At 41.4% G+C, this 10,754-nt stretch overlaps 1 protein-coding gene and 1 pseudogene across 2 annotated transcripts; both read left to right on the forward strand.

Moving 5' to 3' along the window:
* The first annotated feature begins 1,922 nt into the window (after nucleotides 1-1,922).
* On the forward strand, nucleotides 1,923-5,962 carry LOC148019456 (protein kinase STUNTED-like). The gene is made up of 6 exons (XM_087661098.1): nucleotides 1,923-2,177; nucleotides 3,558-3,655; nucleotides 3,796-3,917; nucleotides 4,055-4,170; nucleotides 4,290-5,267; nucleotides 5,369-5,962. The coding sequence occupies exons 1-6, from the start codon at nucleotides 2,003-2,005 to the stop codon at nucleotides 5,554-5,556; spliced, it is 1,677 nt and encodes a 558-aa protein (XP_087517224.1). The 5' UTR covers nucleotides 1,923-2,002; the 3' UTR covers nucleotides 5,557-5,962.
* A 151-nt stretch (nucleotides 5,963-6,113) lies between these two features.
* LOC148019457 (uncharacterized) lies at nucleotides 6,114-10,076 on the forward strand (annotated as a pseudogene). The gene is made up of 3 exons (XR_015687599.1): nucleotides 6,114-6,844; nucleotides 7,216-7,303; nucleotides 7,540-10,076. The product of XR_015687599.1 is annotated as an uncharacterized LOC148019457 (transcript).
* Nucleotides 10,077-10,754: the final 678 nt, after the last annotated feature.

Consider the following 10,754-nt stretch of genomic DNA (forward strand, 5'->3'; position numbering starts at 1 on the left):
AGAGAAATAATTCAGAAGGGAGAGAAACAGAGAGCTAATCGCCCTGATAGGCCTCTCTCTCTCTCTCTGTGCCTCTGCTTTTACATGGCTTTTCTATTCGGACTCGTGCCTGGTCGGCCATCTCATTAGGCCCTTTTCTAGACTTCTGTGTCTTGTAAGTGGCTGCTCAATTTTCCGGTCCGAGAGAAGCAAATGTTCTTCTGTGTAAGGGCAGTACTACGACTAGCTAAGCTCTGTTGCAGATACTATCATCATACTACTACTTCTTGTACTGACCTCGAGTCTGAGTGAGGTCTATTCGAATTTCCATTCCATACGTTGTAATTATATTGCCGCCTAAGCACATGCATGATGCCATATGGCACAGAGAGAGAGAGAGAGGGGGGGGGGACAGTGAAAACAGTCTTCCTTTCCAGTTAAGCTCCAAAATTCAAATGCGCTGACTGCATTATTACCTAGACTCCTTTTAACGAATCTGGGTGGGGGTCTAAGACTCAAGAGACCGTGGATATGTCGGGATCAGGACAGAAGTACTTATGCAGAGGAATTGATTGTGAAATTTAGATGGGGTTCCAATCATGTGAGAGAGAGGGAGAGAGAGAGATAGAGAGGGGGGAGACCCGGGACTCGGGAGAGAGAGAGAGAGTCGGTTCGGTTTTATAGAGCAAAGCCTCACTGCCCAACTGCCTTTCGGACAGCGTACGTCTTTAACAAATTAACTGCTATGGGAACCCCACAGACACATCCCTCTCTCTCTCTCTCTCTCACTCTCTCTCTCTCTCTCTCACACACACACACACACACACACAACCCCACCCACCATTATTACTGCTCTGATGATGCTCCTCATGCCATACTGTGTTTCTTCTTCTTCTTAAGGTAGTAGTCGAAGAAAGGGGGGAGTGATGGGCTGCTGCATGAAGCCTCGCTGCATTTAAAAGACATGGGCAACCCGACTTGCTTTTTCATTCATCTCAGGGGTTGTTCCATCATCCCATGTGACACGATGTTGTTATTGTTATCTACAGTAGGTGATGGGTCGACTCCTGTTGCTCTGTACCGATGATGATTGGGACCGATCAGCACTGCAGAAGTTTGCTCATACGTCCTCTGCCTCTCTTCTATTTTTTATGGTATTGAATCCATTGATATATGATGGCGGTGATCCTGCCTCTTCCTCCGATCCTTGCCCTTTTCCCCTCAAAATTTTCAATCCTCGCCCTTCACTCTTCCCGAGATTGATAGCTTTCTTTGCAAACTATCACCTCTGGCCAGTCTAGACCCGATCAGTGAGATTTTGCAAATTTGCCTTCCCCATCGACGCATTTCTTTTTGACTCGCTCTGTGTAATCCCCTTCCCCTGCATTCATAACTCGTCCCCCTTCCCATCGCCATACCATTTTAAATACTACGGCTGTCTTCTGTCTTGACATTAGGACTCAAATACTTCCAAGTTCCCACAAATAGTATAGTTCTCTCTCTCTCTCTCTCTCTCTCGCCCCCAACCCCATCGCCATGCCCTTGTTGATAGTTAGATACTTCCCACAGGTAGAATCTTCTCTCTCTTAAGATCACTTGTTACGCGAGGCACTCTTACGAATGCTTGGATTTTAGTTCTCCCTCCCTTTTTCTCTCACTCAAAAAATAGGACCCAATTTAAGTGGGGAACAGCGATTCATGGAGGCTTGCTTGTCGCGATGGAGACGATTCCACATGCATTGCAATCACATGGTCACCCGCATTTGTGAGCTTGGCAAGCGTCCATATAAGACTCCCTGCCTGTGAATCAAGCTTGATGCACACCAGATACAGATTTCCCTTCATGCCGTCGCCATACTCTTCTCCTGTCATGGTGAACTCGGACTTTTTTCCTTCTGATTAGGTTTTCCTTGACAATTCACGAGTCCATGAGGAGGCTCTTCCTCTGCAGCGAAGAGCCTCCTCATGGACTCGTGAATTGTCAAGGAAAACCTAATCAGAAGGGAGAAATTCCGAGTTCACCATGACAGGAGAAGAGTATGGCGACGGCATGAAGGAGAAGAAGGGAAATCTGTATCTGGTGTGCATCAAGCTTGATTCCACAGGCAGGGAGCTGCTTATATGGACGCTTGCCAAGCTCACAAATGCGGGTGACCATGTGATTGCAATGCATGTGGAATCGTCTCCATCGCAAGCAGGCAAGCCTCCATGAATCGCTGTTCCCCACTTAAATTCGGTACATTGTTGAGAGAGAGAGAGAGAGAGAGAGAGAGAGAGAGAGAGAGAGTACAAATCAGTGGCTTACCACTAGGGTAACGTAGAATCACCAAAAAGAAAAGAGAGAGAGGGGGCGCGGCACACCGTTTGCATGTGCTAATTTCATTTCTTTCTTCCTTTTGTTATGCAGTCTTGCATTTCTCTTCTTCCTTTTTCATACTTGCTTTGTGTTTTAGTTATTAGACTGTCCATACAGCCAAATCTCAGGAAAATTTCGAAGAAATCCGTAGAATCAACAAGCCATAAGCTCTGAGCTTAGTTTGCCCGCTATGCGACCATGGATCGTCGGGGAAGTTCCTCCCAATCAAAATCACATAAAGAGATAACCGAGCTAGTTCGTTTCGTTGCCCTGGCTGTGCTTGCTTGTGTGCTAGAAGTGGTAGGAGTTCCGAGCCATCGGTTGAATAGAATTGAAAACTCCAGTCCCAAACAGAGTGGCTGGGATAGCAAGAAATGATTGTGCGCGCACACAAAGATCATGTAAGGGAAACAGTGCGGTGTTTTCTTCAAAGCAACCACGAGATTCAAGAGCTCACTTGTGGGCAAAACCTGCAGGAACCAAAAGGGAATATGCAAAACATTTTGCAAGAAAGATACTGCCTCCTCGGAAATGCAGGTTTTAATTGCCTGTGCTCCAATTTCTCATTTTTCTCTTTGGGGCCTCAAAACCTATTTGTGGAACGCAAGCTGAGGGAAGCAACTAAAACACAAGCCGTTGAATCATATGTTTAAGGGTTGGCAACAGACGTCATACAAGAAAATATTTGCTTTTGGTCCACCAAAGCCAGTGAGCTGTGTGCATTGGCTTGCTTGCCCGATGGCGAAGTGATCTGACATAGTTGACAACAAACGTAAATTGGACAGTAAGTGTTGATCCTTACATGAGATCTTCTACATCTAGGGCACTTTCCTTGCAAGATGAGATCTGTTGTTTAGTGGAAAGGAAATAGCATTGTTTTGTAAAAGAGACTGTGAGGGCAAAAGAGCCTCGTTGCATTTCTTGGGAAAATGATAAAAGAAAGCCTTGCTGTATTGGATTTTAGGACTTACCATAAGGGGAGACCTGGACTTGTTTGTACTGGGTTTACATGGCATAAAGATGTTTTTGCCAATTTTGCCAGGAGCATGTGCAAGATAGTGTTGGATGTACCTTTTATCATCTTTTGCATCTAAATGCCACAATGGATTTCTTCTGCTGCGTGTATTTTTACAGTCTAATGATCATGATGTATAACAGGCTATAAGTTCTTCAGGCATTGTGTTTCATATGACATTACACTGATGTCGCACTTCGTATGCAGGTGCACTGAGGAACAAGCTAGATACTGCAAATCAACAGGTTGATGAAATATTTGATTCAATTGCTGGAGTGTACCAAAGTTTCTGCAGCATCAAGCAAGTAAGTATGGTTTGGTGGGGGGACAAAATGCATGTGTAGTCATTGTTATCACTGTTCATTTTTTCAATTGAAACCTAGAATCTTTCAGGTCAAAACATAAGGGCTAAAATAGTGTATATTATGGAATTATGATCTTGCAGATAGACCTAGAAGTCAAAGTTACCAATGGCCCTTCTCTCAGAAAAGTGCTGATTGAGGAGGCTAAAAGATACAATGCTGTAAAGCTGATATTAGGTGCTTCAACCAGACAGACACCATTAGGGTACACTATTAACTGCCAATTGATACCTCTGATTCTTTGGGATAAGTACACTTAAAGCTTCAGGTGATCTTGTGAAATTTCTAATTACTAGCACTGGAAGTCAACTGATATGAACTATGATTCATTTGTTTGCATAGAGCTTCCTTTTCTCTCGCAAAGAATTGCTCAAAGAGACTGCCAGTAGGTTGTTCAGTTCTAGTTATCCGACATGGGCGAGTTGTGTTTGAAAAGGAAGGCTCCTTGAAAGATGCTGGTAAGGTTTGAAGTGCTCGATTCCATGTGTTTTTTTTTTTTTCCTGTGTGTTTTGTATGTGTGTAGAGTGGTCAAGCTGCATCCTCTTTCTATCCTAACTGCCTCTGAATATCTTCCAGGTGATAAAGTAGGGATGCTAAACAAGATGCAAAAGAGTATAAGAAGTCGTAGCTGGAAGGGACTGGGACAACATTTAGATTCAAGAAAGGCAAGTGTGTCACACCAGCTTGTTGGGAAGAGGCAGAGTGTGTCGGGACAACTATCTGATGCAGAGTTGGATGTTGATGGTTTTCACAGACCCTTCTGTGATTGGTCTCTTCCTAGCAGGTTTATGGACTCTCCTGCCAGCATCCTTTATGCTTGTAAGTATGTACCTGCACAGGTTCTGGACTCAAAGAGAACAAGTGATGTGGAATCACCTGCTTTGGATTTGAGTTCTGCGAATACGTCAAGGGTTCCTAAGAGTCTGACAGCATCAGGTCTCAACAGTATGGGCAACTCTCAACAACCATCCACACACGGTAGGGGTCAGGAGAAGAAAGCTTCAGTTGCTACTCTGCCAGAATTTAAGTCTGACTCAAAATGCAATGCTCAATTGGGGCATCTATTGGAAGATGGTCCTTATAGTGCTGTCCTTCAGAAGGGCTTGGATAGAAAAGAATGGAATAACCTTGTATTGCAAGAAATGGACACATATTCTGACGAGTCCAGTACATCCCCTGTTGGATGGCCTCTGCTGCACAGATCAATATCCATGAACACAATTAATCAGTCCCAGCCAAGACCTCGAAGACTGTCAGTTGTTCAATGGGCTTTAGGATTGCCAGACCGGCCCAAAGAGGTCATAAGACAGCACAACCACCTTCTGGATTCAAGTGACACTTGTTTGCTACCTGTAGATAAGAATGAAACAATTGGCCACAGTCTGAACACTATCATGGAAGAGCAGCAAAAGCAAAGGCCTCTTTTGAACATCAAATCCAATGCATCTCCTAACATGCATGTGGTTCCCATGGTTAGAAGTTTGTGCCAAGACAAATCCTGCATTGAGTTTGAATTCTGTGCATTGAAACGTGCAACCAGTAACTTTTCTTCTGGTACGGCTTTTATGATTGTTCAACACATTCACTCTTGTCTGAACTAGTGGTGTAACTCTAATGTCTACTCCTTTAGTCACTAAAGTGAGTTTTTGTTCCAGAAAATTTTCTTGGCAAAGGTGGATGCAGTGAGGTCTATGGAGGATTTCTTGTAGATGGACGCAAGGTTGCTGTAAAATGTTTAAATGCATCTACACCAGACTCTGAACAAGAGTTTGTGACAGAAATTGAGATTATCAGCGGTCTGCACCACTATCGCATCATTCACCTGATTTCCACTGTCCGCTGAGCAGTGTTTAAATTTGAAGCCCAAAATGGGCGTCATGGCCATTTGGGGCATCAAACAACACCTAAAAACTTGGGGCAAGGTGTCAAGATGAAGTCTAAGAATTAAGGTCAAGGTTGCAATTGAAACCTAATAACGTTAGGTAAGATGTCACCATATACATCTGTACATACATGTAGAATGAAGTGAGAAGACACACAAGCATAATTCCCATGCTCAATAGCTTTTTTTAGAATTGATTTAAAAGCTTGGTCATGACTCAATTAAGCCTTTGAATTCGCAATGAGTGGCAAGACCACTTTCAAATCTATAAGGCTATATTAAGATATGGAGCCACATGTTTTGAGGAGAAACCTATACTTGTGTGACTTGTGAATATCTATTATAAATCGCATTTGCATTGTGACTCTACCCCTTTTGCTCGATTTGTCCTCATTAGCTCGGCCCAACTTATTTGTGCATGCTCTACCTGATGTGTTTGAACTTACACTCATAACTTATGAAGGTGCAAGCATTGAGGGTTGAGTAATCAAAGGCTGAATGTTGATAGGCTACATAGGTTCGTACAAGTGTAATGGCAAAGTATCTAGTTGCCTTTAGCATCACACATTCAACCTTCAGGAGCTCTTTGAGTTAAAGCTCCTACCTAACCTCACTTTTTGACAAGTACTAGCAATCACTAATCAATGAATAACACGTGTTGGGCGTCAAAAGCTCTTTGAGTTAAAGCTTCTACCTAACCTCACTTTTTGACAATTACTAGCAATCACTAATTAATGAATACGGCGCTGAGACTGCCCGGGCTCCACAGCCCATCTTAGCCTCCCGAGTCCTGACTCCCTGGTGCCAGTGGCCACCCTCCCCACGTGACGGACAGCGGACATGCCGTCACGCCAACCTCCAGCCACCCACAGACTCGCGAGTCACCGCGGCCCGCGACTCTTGGAGTGGCGAATCTCTATTCTCCACTGTCCAGTGTTCGAACTTCGACGTCGGTGACGACTCGGTCCAGCGCTGAGATTGCCCGGGCCCCGCAGCCCATCTTAGCCTCCCGAGTCCCGACTCCTTGATACCAGTGGCCAGTGGCCACCCTCCCCATGTGACGGACAGCAGATGCGCCGTCACGCCAGGCTCCAGCGACCCAGAGACTCGCGAGTCGCCGCGGCTCCTGGAGTGGCGAATCTTGATTCTCCATTGTTCGACGTCGGCGAGGTGGTCCGTCAGACGCTCTCCATCTCGCGAGTCGCCAGCCGCGTGTCATGACTCATTCCTACTACCATAGACGAGGAAGGTATGTGATGTGTCACTGTGTAGTGTAACTGTTATTAGTTAACGTGTTCACTCAAGAGTTAGCATTGTTCTTCATCCGCCACGGCGCCAAGCCCCCTTTGTGTTAATGCACATTGCATAGTACGATACTACGGCCCTCTTACAATACGGGCACACACAGAAGCCTTAACGCCTGCTCTAAACGCAATTGGGTGCGAAAGAACACATTGCACAGCTTGCAAAGTTGCAAGTATAATGTTACGCACTGCACTCGTTCACAAGACCATAAGCACCGCATAACATAGTCTACTAACACTATTCTATGAACCTGAATAATTAAATAATTAGGTTTCAATGGAAATTTCAAATAACTAAATGATGTATTTCTTCTAGACACTATTGCATTTGAGTTTCGATTTCAAAATTTGGATTCGAGAGTTCCTTGTGGATTCAAGTTTCAACTACTTTATCAGTTTATCAGGTACAAATCTATATCTCATTTTTTTATTACCATGCAATTTTCTTAATGCCATTCATGAGATCTATTTGAAAGTGTTTGTATTAACTTTGATAGAAAAGAATTATGTGATACATATACTTATATATTAGATATATGTTACAAAGTTCTTTTATTATGTAGTATGAGATTTATTCAAAGTGCTTATGTATATCAACAAAATGTAATATTTATTATATGGCTTGTTTATGTACAATTAGATAAATCAAGGATGGATACATCTGGATCAAAAAAAGGGTGCAACTGGAAAAAGAAAGCCAGATCCTTCTATCACATCTTTCTTTCCTAGAACTCAAAATATTTCTGCAAGACAAGAGGATACATTGTTGGGGGGGAATAGTGACAAGTCTCAAGGGGAATCCAGTGTCAATTTTACTTAAGAAGGATCTAATGTAGAGGATCTAAGTGCAATTATGGAAAATGAGCAAACACAGAGTGCATCTCATGGTGATCCTTCTTCTAAAAGGGTCAAAAGAAAGTGGCGACACCAATGGACTTTGCTTCATCCATGGGCTTATAATTGCAAAAGCATATGTAATGAAGAAAGGATAAAATGTCAGTGGTGTGAAGATGCTGGTAAAGTGAATACCTACACTCAAGCAGGTTCTCAAAGCATCCAACTATCTGCATTAAATGATCATGTGAAAACTTCTGATCATCTTAATGCTTCACGTACTCGAATTGCTAAAACAAAAATGAGCAATGATGGCAAAGGACCTATGGATCATGGACTAGACACAATAGTCCATAGTGAGCAAAAGCGCATTATATCATGCATGAAGCTCGTATACTTTTGTGCATGTGAAGATTTGCCACTAGAGAAATATCCACAATTGTGCAGGTTGCAAAGAGAGCTTTCTACTCCAGATATGCCTGCATCCAATGAATATGGATCATATGTCAATCCAGTTTCAGGAAGAGAGATGTTATTGGCTATGAGACCATGTAAGGAAGCAAATGCATGCAGAAGTATGCAAAAGTCCCTTCTTTTCTATGCTCATTGATGAGAGCACTGATCGCACATTGGAGAAACATTTGATTATTTATATTTTGTATATCAGTGATGGGGGCAAAGGGCATGCATTTTGCAGATTTATGCGATTATTGCCAGTGGATAATGGGACAGCAGAGGCAATGTATGATGCTATCAATGCATTCTTTCTAGAGAGCAACTTGGATATGTCTAAACTTGTTGCAATAGCAACAGATGGTGCTTCATCTATGACAGGGCGTTGGATTGGAGTTGTGGCACGCTTTCAAGCACTAATTTCACGTATTATGGGGATACATTGTATTGCACACTGACAAGCATTAGCAGCAAAGGATGGATTTATTTCACATCCTCATGTATTTTCTTTTGTAGATAAAGTTGCAAATAAAGTGTATGCATGGTTAGGTAGATCAACAAACCGCCACTTGGAGCTATGGAAGATCATGCATGAGTATGATATTATGGATGCAAAGATGTTGCAAATTCATGCAGTTCGATGGCTCTCTAGAGGTCAAGTGATGGAAAGGTTTGTGAAGATCATGCCTGCTATCCTTAAGCAATGGAAAAAACATGAAAAGAAGTGGTATGGATATGCTACAACTTTTATGGTGCAATTTATCATACATCTTTTGGCAGATGTGCTTGCAGAGTTAAATAAGTTAAACTCTGAATTTCAAAGGCAAGAGATGGATGTCACTATGATTGGTGCACTTATTGACTTGACTTTTGAAAAATTTAAAAGAAGGTATCTTATTTGTGAGGATAATTAGTTTGGTGTTGGATCAAAGCATTTGACTGAATTTCTAAAGATGACAAGCAATGGAAAGTTGGAGTATAAGGATGCGAATGGTGTCATACATACACATGTATTGAAGTACATTCCAATTCCCAAAGTGTCAAAAAAGAAGGAAAAATCTAAGGCTACAAGTGATTCGGAAAGTGAACATGAGGGATTGAACTTGAATATATCACTTGAATGTGATGTAAGTGAAACAGGTTCTCTAACTGAATGTATCTCTATTGCACGAGCATATGTGCAAAACATTTTGGATGCTCTAACTAGTAGGTTTGAAGATTTACCAGTCTTCAATGCATTCAAGATATTCAATCCTTCTTCATATCCTATGGATTCAATTGAGAGGGATAAAATGACTCAACAATGGTTAGAAAGACTTATCAACAAACTCAATGTTGATAGTCAGACCGTTGATATTAAAAGGTGTATGAATGAACGAGAGGATTTCATCGGCATGTTATATCGAGTTGCTCAAAATAGAGGTATGCATGATGCTTGGGAAGTATGCAGCACTACAAAGACATGGTGGGACTTATATCCAGGTATGATGCATCTATGGCAGACTAGCATGGTTATCCCAGCAAGCACAGCTTCATGCGAGCGCGGATTTTCACGGCAAAATCTAATAAAAAGTAACTCAAGGTGTAGCTTATGCCTTGACACTTTGGATGCCTTAATGTTGCTATCCATTGATGCATGTGATAGCTCTCAAATTGACTGGAAAGATGTTTGGGACATTTGGATGGGAGCAAAGAATAGAAGGGCAATGCCATTAGAATGATTGAATGGATTATGGATTCATGTTATTGTTAGTTCACCCATGGATTTCATTCAGTAGATGGATTCATATTGTTCCTACTAGGATGATTAAATGGAATCGTGTTATTGCTAATATGCAATCGTGTTCATTTAAAAGTCTCAATCATCTAATGTCTATATTGTTATTGAAGTATTAATAGTAAGCTATATAGTTATGCGATTTAAATTGGATCGTTCATTTGATGTTATGACCCATGAACTTTAAAAATCGTGTCACTTTTCATTTGCATATTTTTCTTGTCATTTGACTAGCATAAATTGTCTATCATCTGTCATTCAAAAGACATTTTTAAAAAATGCATGTCATATAAAATTTTGAAGAACCCGTCAAATTTAGGCCTTGAATTATTATTATTATTCTCATGCACAGAGATTCGATCAGGGCCTGCTTTAGTGCTTTTCACGCACAGATCAAAACAGGTCACAAGGCTATATATAGCATTAGCATCACTTCACTTTTTCTAACGACATTCGGCTCTGGAACCAGTCACACACGTCACTTAACAACGTCATCGTAAAAAGTCACAATAAACCTTTGAGCATTGATGATATATGTATCTTGAATTGACCTCTTTACTAGTGAAGATAACATCTTTTAATTCTTTCTATTATTTTGATTTATATTTTTTACCATAATAGTAATTCTTAAAACTATCTACATGATTGCAACTAGTTTTCTTATATATAAGAAATACTATATGATTAGTTCTAACTAGTCTGTTTATATAGTAAAATTTCACTACATAGATAACTAGAGAATTTAGAAATGCCTATACAGAAATATTTTACTATATCACTAACTTGTAAAG

Source organism: Lygodium microphyllum, chromosome 20 (genome assembly GCF_053477565.2).
Source record: "Lygodium microphyllum isolate KBCC chromosome 20, Lygodium_microphyllum_v1.1.10, whole genome shotgun sequence".
Lineage (NCBI taxonomy): Eukaryota > Viridiplantae > Streptophyta > Polypodiopsida > Schizaeales > Lygodiaceae > Lygodium > Lygodium microphyllum.